Genomic DNA, 16,505 nt, shown 5'->3' on the forward strand with positions numbered 1-16,505 from the left:
ATGGTGCCATTGCACTCCAGCCTGGGAGGCAGAGCAAGACTCCATCTCAAAAAAAAAAAAAAATATATATATATATATATATATTTTAAACACAGCATTTTATTTCTTGATATACTTCAAACACCAGAAGTTACAATTACTGACTTAAACACTACACAGATCTACCCCCAAAAAGTGAGTCCAGAGAATCAAATTCCTCTCAGTGTGGATCTATTCACTCTGTTCTCTGAACTTGGAAAACACTGTAGTGCAATTCCATGAAATGGTCCCTAAGTCAAACAGAAGCCACGTAAAAGATGATTTGGTCACTTTGATTTCATTTTAAGGTAAAGGAGGATACAAAGTTCACTACTTGAAAATAATCGATTAAGAAGGCAATATGACATTTTCATGCTAGTTTGTGTAATAATTTTACTGCATAAGAAATTACAGAGATTGCATAAATCATTAGGTCAACAGCATACAGAGAAGAACAAAACAAAACATTGTTTGGATCAAATAAAAAACAGCAGGAACAACTCAATTCTTAAAAATAGCACAAATTCCCCGAATGTGGCTCCAATTGAGAGAAAATTTTACATTTTCTGGATAATGTCTGTAGTTCCATTAAGCAAAATGGAAAACGGCTTTTCAGTTAAAAACACTAAAAAGCAACTTACACAGACGTGTTGCCCTCTTCACCTTGGATGTAACAAAAATAAAGATGTGAGGCTGCCTGCTCTTGCCTAAAGCATGGCTTGAACTTTCAATTGATAGTAACCGTTTATGTAAAATATTACATTACATAATCTCCTATGTATTGAAATTGCACAAGTCGGAGCATCCAAAAACTGCAAGAGTCAATTTCTTCCTATGGGGAAAAGCATATAGATATACTACGTTAAAACTTCCATTCCTCATTCGATTATTTGCCCTATTCAAAACATAAAAATACAAATAAATATTTCCTTACAAAGTTCACAGTATATTGTTTTAAAAAAAGAGATAAAAAACTTAATTTGCTTTGTCATTAAATAAAAATGCTAATATATAGACACATTCAATATTTTTACAAATTGTAGGGGTCAGTCTATCCTTTCTTGGTCATAATTGAAGTTTAATAGTGCTAGTCCAAACACGACAAGGCTCAGATCCCAAATGTAAGTTCAATTCTACTAAAAGTTGCTCAAGATAATTTTTTATCTTTTTCTGTTTAATTAAAAAAGACAATTTTGGAATTTTAGAATTACATTTGAGTTGTCTGAAAAAATACAATTTCAATGAAAAATCATATCAAGCATTCAAGAGTATATTGCTGGTGCTATAATCTTTTTGCATGTCTTTGTTTTCATAGAAAAAAATCAGTAACATAACATGTCTAAGACTTTTAAATGGTTAAATGTAACCACATACTATTAATGATATGCCTCATGCACACACACACTCAAACTCAAAACAGGAAGGAAAAAGGATCAGACGTCTTTCTTTTGCATTAGTTCTAGCTTTCTTCTTAGCAGACCATAATTCTCCTTAGTTCCTGATGCCGTGGGGTCAAGCTGCAAGGAGATTTCATAGTGTTTCTTGGCCAAGTCTAGATGTCCCCAGCGATGATAAAGCACAGCTGAAATAGCAGGAGATAAATTTCACTGGGAATGCTTCTGAGTAACGTGCTGTCTTCCTACCCTCTTGGACAAAGAAATATTACAGATCCTATGCAAACAGTTTTCAAAAGTCAATTGTATGAAACAATATTGTTTGTACTGAAAACTCTATTTATTGTAATCACACTCCCTGATGATTATCCATTTACTGCCAGTTACTCCTAGGGCTCTTCATAGCACTAGATAAGATACATCTGCCTATAGTAACATTATTACATAAAGAAGTAAAAAGAAGAGTACATGCAATGTCTTAGTGCTGCCATGAAATTTCCAGGAAGCAAGGCTGGGTATGGGAGGTGGGGGTGATGGATGCTAGGCACTGCCTAGAGCCCTGACTATGCAGAAGTTCAGCTGTTTATTTTAAATAGATATTTCCTTACACCATTTGGGGAAATAACAGCTTGTTCGGGGCCATTTGGAAATAAGGCCTCTAATATCAAGAGCTGACCCTAAAATGATAGTTACAGTAAACCTAATCATTAGGATGATTAGCCTCTGATCATGACAGTGATTTTGTTAGTAAAATTAACTTTCTATATGGGTAGAAGAGCACCTGTGGATGCTTTTTGGCTTTTGTGAAGAGAAGCTTCAGAGTTGGTAGAGAACAGCTTTGGTGAAAAAACATTTCTGTGAGCATTCTAAACATCAACATGCTATGCTCTAAACATCTTAACTATGGAGACATACAAATGCAAGAAATGAATTCTAGGGAATAAATGATTATAAATGCATTTTAGCCAAGGCATAAGCGGATATAAAGCAGAAGACCAGGCTGGAAGGGGAAGGTCTACTCTGTAAGAAGGAAGGACAAGGAGGTAAGTTCAATGGCAAGCTTCTGAAGTACCTACGATTAATTTACTAGGAGAACTCTTTGCAACCATAGCCTCATTCTCTTGATCCGATATCACCCTTCTCAGCTTAACACAAAGGACAATCTGAGTTTCACCATGAGAAGGTGATAAACAGAGTGGGCAAACTTTGGGGCTGTTCTGGTCATGCAATTAAGATTTGTAAGTGTAGCTATCACTTTGCTATCTTTTTAATGTAATAAAAGAACCATATTTTAAAGCCAGGCTAGCTTTGAAAAAACTACTCTCCCAACATTAATTTTTATAGACATGCACCCACTTCATTAAAGTAACGGAATTTCAACACGATTCAAGTTGAACATTTTTCTTACCCAAATTACCATGGTAACTTGCAGCATTTGGATTTGCTTTAATTGCCTTGAGGAATAAAGCTTCAGATTCCTAAAAAATGAGAAACATAAAAAGGAAGATATTTATTGTACACGAAGCAAAAGCAGTTCCCAGTTTTATCACCTACGGTTTTCAAACTTTTAACCTCCTCCTTTTGTATCACTGCATTCGTCCAGAAACACTCAGAAGGCCCAGCGGGGCCACGCTCTGCCAAGGAGAGGCTGACAAGGGGCAGCGGGAGGGAGTGATGGCCGCAGAGAGGGGATGAACATGTTCGTGAGTGCCACCACCTGCCTCCCTGCAGTGGTTGGACTTCTGCAATGTTATGCAAGTTGCCCAGGTCAGGGTGTGTGATGACAACAGGAGGCCCAGGGAAAAGGAGAGGGCTGAGCCGTGGAGCACACCCATGCCAATGCCATTTCCAGAGCTCTCAGGGTAGGAGTTGAGGCCCATTTCCTCTCCCCCAAGAAACTACAACACTCTGGGCAGCCCAGAAGCAGCCCCATCCATCTGGAAAGAATGAGCAGAAAAGAGGAAGGAATGGCCACCTGTCAACTACATTGTCACAGTACTGGACATGACCATCACCAAATGCCCCGATGGGTGTGAACTGATTCTTGTACAGCCTTGCATTTCTTCCAAGTCATACTCACTTCCAACCTGGCCACTAAGAGGCACGGCAAAGTGTCTTCCTACCCTGATCACTGCTAAAAACTGATGGCTGGCTGGTCCCTTCTACCACAATGCTGAGAAATAAAGACGCCTAACCTGTTTTTATTGACATGTGCCCTGGGGGCACTGTTCACTCCATCCACCTTCACATTCCTTAAGGCATGCTTTCATCAGTATCACATGCTGGGCATGGTGGCTCATGCCTGTAATCCCAACATTTTGGGAAGCCAAGGTGGGCAGATCACTTGAAGTCAGGAGTTCGAGACCAGCCTGGCCAACATGGTGAAAACCTGTCTCTACTAAAAATACAAAAATTAGCCGGGTGTGGTGGTACGTGCCTGTAATCCCACCTACTCAGGAGGCTGAGGCAGAAGAATTGCTCCAATCCAAGAGGTGGAGGTTGTGGTGAGCCCAGACTGTGCCACTGCACTCCAGCCTGGGCAAGACAGCAAGACTCTGTCTTAAAAAAAAAAAAAAAAAAAAAATCGGTATCACACACTGAGCTTAACCAAACAATTTTGTTGGTGTGGGGATAGTTTTTGTGCCTTCTACCTGGGTCATACATGAATTTTTTCCAGGTGGGCTTCCCACATCTGGGACTGTGCATCTTATAATGTGCAAGACCACCAGTTCCTTTGCCCTGTATGGCCTGTGGTACCCCTGAGAAATTGGCTGAGAATGTGGGGGACCATCTCCAAAACCATGACCTTTTGGACAGAGCTGGCAAAGAAACATTTATATTTTAGAAATGTCATCCAAGAAGGACTTAAGAAAGACATCAGGACAACATATGGGATGTCAGTTCAAAGTCAGTGTAGTGTCTACATTCCAAGTTTCAGGGGCTGAAACTCCTTCCAAGAGGGTCAAGACTCCGGCTGTATCAGGAAGGCTGCAGAAGAGAAGTCAAATGTGTTGTGTAGTTTTGTAGTGGTTTCTGAGTCTCTGGGCTGTTTCTGATGATTTTCAAACATTTCCATTTAAAACCTAAAACTTGAGATATAGGAAGGCCAGGGAACCACATCGACTTAAAAATGCTTCCCAACCTGTAAATGAAGTAGTGTTAACTAGAGAGAAATGGCTTAGGGATAAACAGGTAGGAGTTTTCTAGTGTTGCTAAATTCATTTATTCATTCAGCTAAGTTCTCAGATGCCTGTGAGGACGAACATCATTCAGGACATTGAGGAGTCAGCAATTTGGGGGACACAGTGGTGCTGAAGACAGGGAAGGGCTCAGATCTGACACCTTGTTAGAGGGCCACTGCTCTCAGCAGGGCTGGACCCAAACTCTGCAGGGTGAGGAGGAGGCCGGTGTGAAGGAACAGGGATGAGGAATAACAGGCAGAGAGCACTGGGCCAGGGCGACAAGGGAGGAAAAATGAATCAAGATTTCCAAGCCAGGGCAACAAAAACATGACAGCATGTGGACAAAAGAAGGGGTATCAGGAGGAAGAGATGGTTTGAGAGGAGGTGCGGGTGGGTCGGCCTGGCTCTATCCAAGTCATGGGGGTGGCCCCCGGGCCTGTACCTGGGCCTGGGAGTGGGGTTGGAGGGGCCTCTTTAGAACGCAGCATCTGTGAGTATTCAAAGCCCATGGAATGTTCATCTATTAAATCAGCCTTCTAATGGCCTCATTCAGGAAAGCCGTGAACTGTTTATAAATTTATCTTCTGTGGAGATGTCTGGATGACTAAAGACCCAGGCAATGAGCTGATTTAATGCCAATGAACCAATAAACTCACATTTAGAGTTGGGGATATTTTTTTTCTCAACAGAAAGGGGAAAAATAAGGTATTATGTTCTGAAGCATATTGGACAAAATGTATTTAACAAAGGTGTAGGACTAAGAAAGCCTTGCAAATTATGTCTCTAGGCAGGAACAAGCGCTAGTCTCTATGTCTAGGCAAGGAAGCCTGGGTGGGCGGAGGTCATTTCAGCCACAGCAGCCACCCAAGAGTGCTCTGGGGCACAGGGGCCACTGTGCCTCCGCTAGAATAGGAAGGACAACATGGGTGATCTGATGTGAAGTTGAAACCGTGCATCACACAGGAAGAGAGTTATTCTCTATTCTCCCTCCTTCCTTCTGATTGCATTGGGGCTGAAGTCTGCACTTGGTGGTGGTGTGTGGGCCCCACCCTCTAACACACCGGCCAGTCTCTCCTTGAAGCTAAGAGAGCTCAGAGCCTTGGCCAGCAATAGTATCTAGCTGGGATTTAGTATGATTATTTCACTTTCAGTTACCCTGCATTTATAGTAATGATGCGTTGTTTCTCCTTTAAATATATTCGTGTTAAAAATCTATTTAAATAAAAATGTCAAGTAAATAAGGTAATATCTAGATGTGGCAAAAAAAAATATCATAAAGGTGTGACATAAATGTCTGGAGCTTAGGAAACTGACTCTATCAACACAACCTGCACTTAAGCTACAGGGCCATTGGAATTAGCACTATAGAAAAAGAAATCAGCACGGGAAGCAACGATTTAAGCACTGAAAAACATTACTTTTGTATTTTTACTTTACCACATTAGCTTGAAACTGGAAATTAAATGGCAAGAAGTAATATAAATTTTAATACATTTTAATTATCCCTAGAGATTCACTGAATGATTGAATGCTCACTAAAACATATATATATACACACACACATATATATACATATACACATTAGCCATTTGATACTTGCAGATTCTGTTGTTGTGCATTTTTTTTGTGTCACCTTGTCAAGAGGTTGGGCAGATCATTATCTCCATTTTATAGATGAACAAACTGAGGCCCAGAGAGGCTAAGTGACTGCTGTTAGGTTTTAAGAAGGGCTGCTCAGATAGGATAAAAAGGTGCTTAGAGCCATGCAGATATAACGAGAACACTCACTCTGCACATCAACATCTCAAAATAGGTTCTGGAAGCCTGAACGTTTCAGGGCCAAATAAGAGATGCATTTGATCATTTTACAACTACTTAACTGGGTGCTTCGTAACTGCCCGACAGCAATGGAGATACAAAACGGGGACCAAAGGCTCGGCTCCAACCTCAAGAAGCCTCCAGGCTCTCTGAGGAGATTTACCAAGTGCATGATAAATAAAACAGCAAGCGCTTGGGTAAAAAGTGAGTTGTCAGGCAGCAGACACCTGCCCTGCCATCAAGATAGCTGGGCTGGAGGGTCTGTTCACCCAGCCCTGCAACTCACCACATCCCCTCTTCTCTGGAACATCCTGCCCAGTGCTCTGCGAGGAAATAGGCCCTTTCACTACATCCTGAAACAAGCAGTGCCAGGGATGCAGCTGACCATTAGCAACTGGTATCATTTTTGCATTAGAAGAGGAAAACCTAAACAGTTGCTTAAAATTCAAACCCTTAACTAAAAAAATACATGGAATGCTTGCTCGGTGGCTGATGCCATGGCGCAGGAAGTCACATCATGTCCCCCCACTTGGTAGCTTCTGAAGGTCTCATCGTGAGTTCTGTGTTTCAGATTTCACCTTCTGTTTCCTTATGTTAGGCCCAGCGCTTTGGCCTTGATAATTAAAATGCAAAATGTGTAGAGAAAGAGGAAGCTGATTTCTCCATTCTGCTTTACAGAGTATTTTCTACTTTATTTGGGGGTGGTGGGGGAGGAAGAACAATGTGAACTGGAAGCCAAACGAACTCTGGGTTCTGTCCCCTTAATAGAAATTCCAGCAGTTTACAGACTGTGGGATGATAGAACCCAGTGCTTTGGCCTTGATAATTAAAATGCAAAATGTGTAGAGAAAGAGAAAGCTGATTTCTCCATTCTGCTTTACAGAGTATTTTCTACTTTATTTGGGGGTGGGGGAGGAAGAACAATGTGAACTGGAAGCCAAACGAACTCTGGGTTCTGTCCCCTTAATAGAAATTCCAGCAGTTTATAGACTGTGGGATGATAGAAAAATCAATACAACGATTATATAAGCCAAGTCTTCAAGAAGACTCGCTGTAGCTGGGTCACTGGAGGAGAACTGAGACTTGGGACCTGTCCCAGGCGGACAGATGGCTGGAAAGGTCATTAGAAGGGAAACCTGTAAACCTCACCTCCTTCCCCTGCTACACAAGCAGAGTCACAAAAAATAAAACTAAACCCTCTTCAAAAAGCTATTTCTGGAGTAAAATCTAGAAATTTAAAAAATGTATAGTGAAGCTATTCAACTCCCCAACATTATAAAACTAGAGATATGCATGAAATTATCTTACCATTGTTATTGAAAATTATACTGATAATGACATGTAATAAACAGAAAAAGAGAAGTGAATAACACTGGACAGATATTAGCTAGTTGCTGCCTTTAGGTCTTATACATAGGCTGAGTGATTGAAATAAGATATAGCCCCTGATTCTGAAATAAAGGTATTTCTCTTAAGAAACGACTAAGGCACTGCTTCTGTGATATCTGTGTTTAACACCCAGGATGCCAGCTAAAAATGCATATTCCAGCTGGGCGCGGTGGCTCACGCCTGTAATCTCAGCACTTTGGGAGGCCAAGGTGGGTGGATCACAAGGTCAGAGATCAAGACCATCCTGGCTAACACGGTGAAACCCCGTCTCTACTAAAAATACAAAACATTTGCCGGGCATGGTGGCGGGCGCCTATAGTCCCAGCTACTCGGGAGGCTGAGGCAGGAGAATGGCGTGAACCCGGGAGGCGGAGCTTGCAGTGAGCCGAGATGGCGCCACTGCACTCCAGCCTGGGCGAAAGGGCGAGACTCTGTCTCAAAAAAAACCAAAAAAAACCCAAAAAAAAAACAACAAAAAAATGCATATTCCCTGACCTGACCTAACCCATGAAGCCAATCCCTTCTGGGGAGAATCTGGGCATCTCTGCTTTAACAAGCTCCCTCAGTGATTCTGATAGACAAAATTAAAGTTTACAACCAGTCCCCTTCAACACACAGGGAGTTATGCATAGCCTATTCCTGCTCCACCCTGGCTGCCAACTGGAGCAAAGATTTGGTATCTTGTGGTTTTTGTTGGTCAGAAAACTCTGGGCCTTGCTGGTGGCCTACATAACTCAGATAAAGAAAAACCTGGAAGCAGCAAGAACCAGTCATGCATCCTCCATGGGCTGGTTATTCTTTTGTGCAGAAGATGGAACCTGCAGATAAAACCTAGCGCTCCGGCCCATGTGCAAGTGACAGAGTCAAACCCTGTTGTGCCAGGGCGGGGCCAGGGCAGGGGTACCTCCGGGGATGCACTGTGGCTGTTCCGAGTCCTCCTCCTGCACCAGCCTGCCCGGCCTCTGAGGCCAACCATTCCACAACTCCCTGCCTGCTCCCATCCCTTCCTTGGGCTTCTCTTCCTCTCTCCACGTGTGAACAACGGTGGTTAATTCTGATGAGAAAGGACACTGGGTTTGGCCCCCCACCGCTGTCTTTGAAGCAACTTTTCCAGGAAACAAACTGGCCAAGCCACATTGCTGCACCACTGCCACTGTTTTGGCCTGATTCCTAATTTAACTGGGCAGAAGTAACATTTACGTCTTCTGTCAGATGCTGGCATTAACTACAAGAACTCACAGCCTGCGGTTTACGCACCTTGTATTTCTGGGATTTCCCCAGCACGTTTGCCAACGAGAACATGAGAGAGTGATCATTAGGTATTAATTCCAGCGCCTCTCTTCCAACTGCTTCAGCTTGGGCTAAATTACCTGGGAGTGAAAAATGGAAAAATAAAAGACATGTTAATGTTGTACTCGCATTTTAGCTTCTCTCTAAAACTAACAGGGTTTATGTGCACAGCACATGACAACTATGAATAAACTACTTAAGAAAATCTGTGTAGATCATGTAATACACACACACACACACACACACACATACACGACGTTATCAGTGGCAAAGCCACTGCAATTCAGCACATTTCTGACATAACACATAAACAGCTTTTGATTAACTTCTGTAAAACCATCTAAAACCTAGTTTTAATTTTTCCCCAGATACGTTATACCCAAACAAATCTGCAAAATAAGAGGATGACAGTAACACTTTCATCACTGAGAATTTATCACATTGAAGTATACATTCTTTATTTTCCTAGAAACAAGCATATATCTCTGCTCTACACCATGATCAAATTAACACCATCATTAACATATTTTTACTGACACATAACTGTACATATTGATGGGGTGCATGTGATATTTTGATACATGCATACAATGTGTAGTGATCAAATTAGGGTATTTAAGACAACCATCACCTCAAATATTGATCATTTCTTTATGTTAGGAACATTTCAAATCTTCTAGTTCTGTGAAATATATCATAAAGTGTTAACTACAGTCACCCTACTGTGCAACAGAACACTAGAACTGACTCCTTCTCTCTGTGTTTGTACCCATTAACCAACCTATGTTTATCCCCGCCCCCTTACCAGCCCCTAGTAACTACTGTTCTGCTCTCTAGCTCCACGAGGTCCATTTTTTCAGATCCCCCATGAGCGAGAGAGCATGTGATATTTGCCTTTCTGTGCCTAACACCATCATTTCTTAAAAGACGTTTGGATTTTTAAAGTGAAGGAGGCAGAGTAACTCCTAATTGATTCAATCTGGTCTGCTCAGGGATAGGAAACCAGATCTTCAAGTCGATTAGCATCATATAAAAAGTAAGAATCCATGGCTCTAAGTGTAGACTGAGGGGACTCCTTTGAGTGAAGTCCCTGAACTTGGGGCATGGACCTAGCACTATCCATGTTATTAGCCCCAAGGCCATTCTTGCTCACTTCTGAGTGCTCCCAACACCCTAGAGGATGGCCAATGGTGGATAACAGGCTTCAGAAGAAACAAGATACTGTCACACCTCTCCCCCATTACTCAACACCAGTTCTAGGTGAAGTGTGATTTTCCCAGATGTTCACATTCCAGTATGTCTAAAGAAATTCCTTCCTTCCTTCCTTCTTTCCTTCTTTCCCTCCCTCCCTCCCTCCTCCCTTCCCTCCCTCCCTCTCTTTTTTTTTTTTTTTTTTTTTTTTCAGACGGAGTTTCGCTCTTGTTGCCCAGGCTGGAGTGCAATGGCGCGATCTTGGCTCACTGCAACCTCCACCTCCTGGGTTCAAGCGATTCTCCTGCCTCAGCCTCCTGAGTAGCTGGGATTACAGGCATGTGCCACCACACCCGGCTAATTTTGTATTTTTAGTAGAGACAGGGTTTCTCCATGTTGGTCAGGCTGGTCTTGAACTCCCGACCTCAGATGATCTGCCCACCTCGGCCTCCCAAAGCGCTGGGATTACAGGTGTGAGCAACCGCGCCCGGCCTAGAAATTCCATTTTCTAGAAGAATAGACATTTTTGTAATAGAAAATAATTAACTTCATATTAATTTTTTTTTAAACTCAGTAGGAAAAAAGCACAATAATCTCTATTTCCTAAATCTTTGGTGGCACTTTACTGTGGAGCCATTTCTGTGATTTGTTCCATCCACCTTTCTGTACCTGTATTGTCAAGGAGTATAATCATGTTGTTCCAGGCCAGGCTGTGCTCTGGTTTCAGCACGGTGGCATTTCTCCACGCATTCAAGGCATCCACGTGGCGATTGAGATCTGCATACTGAAAATAAAACCCACCAAAAAATCAGTATTCCAAGTTTCCTGCTTCCTCTTTCCAAGGCATTATTAAAAAAAGAGAAAGAAAGAAAAAGCCCAACAAACAACAATAAAAAACCAAAACCTAACTTTAATTATGGAGCTTGTAGTTTTTCATATCAACTCATTTAATCCTCAAAACAATACCAATGAAGTAAATACTATTGTTATCCCCATTTTACAGAGGAAGTAACTAAGGCACGAGGAAATGAACTTGCCCGAAGTTATAGACTAGAAATGGTAAAGCAGGAATAAGAACAAGGTCCGAACCTGTAATGTCCTATTTCCTGTTATTTAGTGATTTTAGGAATCAAATCATATTTCAGACTGCTGAAATACTGAAGAAAGCCTCATCATTAGTCTTTTTCACTAAAGACTTTATAAGTTCATTGTTGATAAAGTATTACTTAGAATAGTAAACAAAGTATTTCTCATGATCAAAAGCTATGTGTCCAATTCACCTTGTGAAGGGTGGTCTCGGGGCCTCTACCTGCCTGTGTCTAAAGTAAATATAAAAACAGGAGCATATCAGACATACTTTGTAAACTCCCTGGAAAAGTCTCCTATGGTAAGGTAAAACCTCTTGGCAATTTCAAGTTTGTTTGCTTCATTTAGGAAGGAGAAAAATACCTGTTGCTTTCTTATTTTTTGCAATTTCAACTTTTATTATTATTATTATTTTTATTTTTGAGATAAGAGTCTCGCACTGTTGCCCGGGCTGGAGTGATGGCACGATCTCGGCTCACTGCAACCTCCACCTCCCAGGTACATGTGATTCTCCTGCCTCAGCCTTCTGAGTAGCTGGGATTACAGGTGCCCACCACCACGCCCGGCAAATTTTTTCTATTTTGAGTAGGGACGGGGTTTCACTATATTGGCCAGACTGGTCTTGAACTCCTGACCTTGTGATCTGCCTGCCTCAGCCTCCCAAAGTGCTGGGATTACAGGCGGGAGCCACCGCGCCAGGCGTATGTATGTATTTAGAAACAGTCTCGCTCTGTTGCCCAGGCTGGAGTGCAGTGGCATGATCTTGGCTCACTGCAACCTCTGCTCACTGCAACGTCTGCCTCCCAAGTTCAAACAATTCTCGTGCCTCAGCCTCCTGAGCAGCTGGGATCACAGACGTGTGTCACCACGCCTGGCTGATTTTTGTATTTTCAGTAGAGATGGGGTTTCACGATGTTGCCCAGGCTGGTCTCAAATTCCTGGCCTCAACTGATCCGCCCACCTTGGCCTCCTACAGTGCTGGGATTACAGGTGTGGGCCACCACACTTGGCCTTCAACTTTTATTTTAGATTCAGAATGTACATGTGCAGGTTTGTTACATGGGTAAATTGTGTGATGCTGAGGTTTGTGATATGAATGATCCTGTCATCCAGGTAGTGAGCATAGTACCCAATAGTTAGTGTTTCAACCCTTGTTTGCCTCCCTGCCTCCCCGCCTCCCCAGTCTAGTAGTCTCAAGTGTCTATGGTTGCCATCTTTATGTATTAGCGCTCACTTATGAGAATATGCGGCATTTGGTTTTCTGTTCCTGGATTTATTTCCTTAGGATAGTGGCCTCCAGTGGCACCCATGTTGCTGCAAAGGACATGATTTTTTTTTTCGTATGGTTGTGTGGTATTCCATGGGTATATGTACCACATTTTCTTTTTCCAGTCTACAGCGGATGGGCACCTAGGTTGATTCCATGTCTTTGCTATTGTGAATAGTGCTCGATGAACATATGAATGCATGTTTTTGGGTTTTTTTTTGAGACGCAGTCTTGCTCTGTCACCCAGGCTGGAGTGCAGTGGCATGATCTCGGCTCACTGCAACCTCCACCTCCCAGGTTCAAGCAATTCTCTGCCTCAGCCTCCCAAGTAGCTGGGATTACAGGCGCCTGCCACCATGCCTGGCTAATTTTTTTATTTTTAGTAGAGATGGGCTTTCACCATCTTGGCCAGGCTGGTCTTGAACTCCTGACCTCATGATCCACCTGCCTCGGGCTCCCAAAGTGCTGGGATTACAGGTGTGAGCCACTGTGCCCGGCCGCATGTGTCTTTTTGGTGGAATGATTTCTTTTGGGTATATAACCAGTCATGAGATTGCTGGGTCAAATGGCAGTTCTAAGTTCTTTGAGAAATCTCTCTAAACTGCTTTTCACAGTGGATGAACTAATTTATATACAGTGTCTAAGCATTCCTTTTTCTCCCACAGCCTTGCCAGTGACTGTTGTTTTTTCACTTTTTGATAATAGCCACTCTGACTGGTGTGAGATGGTATCTCAATTGTGGTTTTGCTTTGCATTTCTCTAATGATTAGTGATGATGAACATTTTCTCATATCTTTGTTAGCTGCTTGTATGTCTTCTTTTGAGAAGTGTCTGGTCATGCCTTTTGCCTACTTTTTAATGGGGCTGTTTTTTTGCTTGTTGATTTGTTACTTATAGCTCTCAATATTAGACCTTTGTTGGATGCATAGTTTATGAATATTTTCTCCCATTCTGTAGGTCGTCTGTTTACTCTCTTGATAGTTTCTACTGCTGTGCAGAAACCCTTTAGTTTAATTAGGTCCCACTTGCCAATTTTTGTTTTTGTTGCAATTGCTTTTGAGGACTTTGTCATCAATTCTTTCCCAGGGCTGATGTCTAGAATAGTGTTTCCTAGGTTTTCTTCTAGGATTCTTTTTTTTTTTTTTTTAAAGACAGGGTCTTACTCTGTCGTCCAGGCGGGAGCGCAGTGGTGTGATGTGTGACCAGTGGCTCACTACAGCCTTGACCTCCTGGGATCAAGCGATCCTCCCACCTTGGTCTCCCAGGTAGCTGGGACTACAGGCACATACCACCATGCCCAGCTAATTTTTTTGGATTTTTTGTAGAGATGAAGTTTTGCCATGTTGCCCAGGCTGGTTTCAAACTCCTGGGCTCAAGCCATTTGCCTGCCTTGGCTCCCAAAGTGCTGGGAATACAGGTGTGAGCCACTGAGCTCAGCCTCTTCTAGGATTCTTGTAGTTTGAGGTCTTGCATTTAAATTTGTAATCTATCTTAAGTTAATTTTTGTGTTTTGTGAAAGGTAGGGGTCCAGTTTCACTCTTTTGTGTATGGCTAGCCAGCTATCCCAGCATGATTTATTGCCTAGGGAGCCCTTTCCCCATTGCTTTAAAAAAAAAATTTTGTTAAATTGGTTGAAGACCACATGGCTGCAGGTGTGTGGCTTTATTTCTGGGTTCTCTATTCTGTTCCACTCATCTGTGTTTCTGTTTTTGCACCAGTACCATACTGTTTTGGTTACTGTAGCCTTATAGTATAGTTTGAAGTCAGGTAATGTGATGCCTCTGGCTTTGTTCTTTATGCTTAGGATTGCTTTGGCTATTCAGGTTCTTTTTTAGTTCAATATGAAGTTAAGAATAGCTTTTTCTAATTCTGTGAAAAATGACATTGGCAGTTTGATAGGAAAAGTGTTGAATCTGTAGATTGCTTTGGGCAGTATGGCTATTTTAACAATATTGATTCTTCCAATCCATGGTCAGGAAATGTTTTTCCACTCGTTTGTGTCACCTCTGATTTCTTTCAGCAGTGTTTTGTAGTTCTCCTTGCAGAGATCCTTCACCTCCTTGATTAGCTGAATTCCCAGGTATTTTATCCTTTTTATGGCTCTTGTAAATGGGACTGCATTCTTGATTTGGCTCTCAGCTTGAATGTTATTGGAATACAGACATGTTTCTTACTTTTGTACACTGACTTTGTATCCTGAAACTTTACTGAAGTTGTTTATGAGTTCCAGGAGCCTTCTGGTAAAGTCTGCAGGGTTTTCTAGGTGTAGAATCACACCGTCCATGAAGAGAGATAGCTTGACTTCTTCTTTTCCTATTTACATGCCTTTTATTTATTTTTCTTGCCCGATTGCTCTGGCTAGGACTTCCAGTACCACGTTGAATAAGAGTGGTGAGAGTGGGCATCCTTGCCCGGTTCCATTTCTCAAGGGGAATGCTTCCAGATTTTTGTTGCTTCTTTTGAGACGGAAAGTTAACATTGGTAACAGAATATAAAATGGCTAGCTCTCAATTTGCAAAGTTAATAAAAGCACACACACACACACAGACAGAGAGAGAGTGATGGATTTTTTTAGCAGGTGACCCTGTTGCCCTCTTATCTCAGTTCAAATGCACATTTTATTTGAGTGTACTTGATCCCTTTAACTCTGCAAAAAGTACAAATGATCACAATTTATCAGAGTTTAAGGCTGTTTCCTTACTTACTGGCAAGTCTGTCTTTTCTTTAGACAACAAAAACATTTTGACTTGTCCTATGCTACACAGCAAACAGATAGCATATTATGCAAGAAAAAGAAAGCTTTAATGAATTATGGAAACATTTATGAACATCCATTTGCTAAAGATGTTGTGGGAATTTCTCATGAGACTCAGAAACTCAAGTTACAATATTTTTACCCTTTAATGAGGAAATGATAGGAAAAGTTCAGAAAATTAAAATAATGGGATGCTTAATTATTCTAACACTTAATTATCTCTATTGGATGTTCCAGTGATTCCTCAGATCAATTCACTCCACCAAGTGATATGCATTTGAGTCACATGGACAAAATCCATGGTGACATTTGAACACACCCAGAACAACCCAGAACAACCAACATAACTTCCTTTATCCAACATGACAAAATTCTTTACTACTTTACTGTTACTACTACAATTATTATTACTATTTATCGAAGACTAGACTGAATCAGATAAAATCAGATAAACTGAATCAGATAAAATTCAGTTTCATTTTGTCTCAAATTCTACTCACCTTATAGCATCTACACGAAGGGAACAAACTTTCAGGGAAGCAGAAAAAGTGGTGATTTAACCAGAACTGCTCATCCAGGAAGCAGATGGGTAACATTAGTCACCCAGCAGTCCTACGCTCACCCTTCTGTACTCTGCTCTGAGAAGCAGGGGCTGGGAGTCTGCAACTACATTTCCCAGGCTTCTTCACCCTTTTGTTCCGTTCTGTCAACAGGCACTGGATGGTGGGCAGAGGGGAGCAGTCCTTTCCTCTCACTCTCACTCTCTCCTTCCTTCCCCTGGCAGTGTCTCTGAAGTGACTATGTCCCCTCCTCCACCGTCCCAGGGTGGCGTCCCAGGGTGGAAGCAGTGGTCCATCTCCCATGATTACCGCTCTTGAGGCTGTGGTAGCTCCAGAGATTATAACCTCTTGTGAGTTTTTAAATTCTGGTAGTGCCACTTCCTCCTGTCTGTTCCCCCAAAACCTATAGGATTCCCTTTAACCTCTGAGTTCATGTTACCATCCCATTTTTGCTCATCCAGCCTTCCAATGACAGTCTAACCAATTCCTTATATTAAGTCTTCTCTATCTAAAACACTTAGAATGGTTTCTGATTTCCTGGACACATCCAGTCCT

General features: G+C 41.9%; 1 protein-coding gene across 3 annotated transcripts in view; it reads right to left on the reverse strand.

The window, feature by feature from the left end:
* Positions 1-394: 394 nt before the first annotated feature.
* Positions 395-16,505, reverse strand: part of TMTC4 (transmembrane O-mannosyltransferase targeting cadherins 4) — a 70,263-nt gene continuing 54,152 nt past the window's right edge. For all 3 annotated transcript variants that reach the window (XM_024230983.3, XM_024230984.3, XM_054529191.2), the window contains 4 exons: positions 10,952-11,066; positions 9,059-9,171; positions 2,821-2,890; positions 395-1,600 (listed from right to left, as the gene is read on the reverse strand). In XM_024230983.3, the coding sequence (XP_024086751.2) occupies positions 1,452-1,600; positions 2,821-2,890; positions 9,059-9,171; positions 10,952-11,066 (447 nt within the window). In that variant the 3' untranslated portion in view covers positions 395-1,451. The remainder of the gene's footprint in view (positions 1,601-2,820; positions 2,891-9,058; positions 9,172-10,951; positions 11,067-16,505) is intronic.

The sequence above is a fragment of the Pongo abelii genome, chromosome 14 (assembly GCF_028885655.2).
Source record: "Pongo abelii isolate AG06213 chromosome 14, NHGRI_mPonAbe1-v2.0_pri, whole genome shotgun sequence".
Lineage (NCBI taxonomy): Eukaryota > Metazoa > Chordata > Mammalia > Primates > Hominidae > Pongo > Pongo abelii.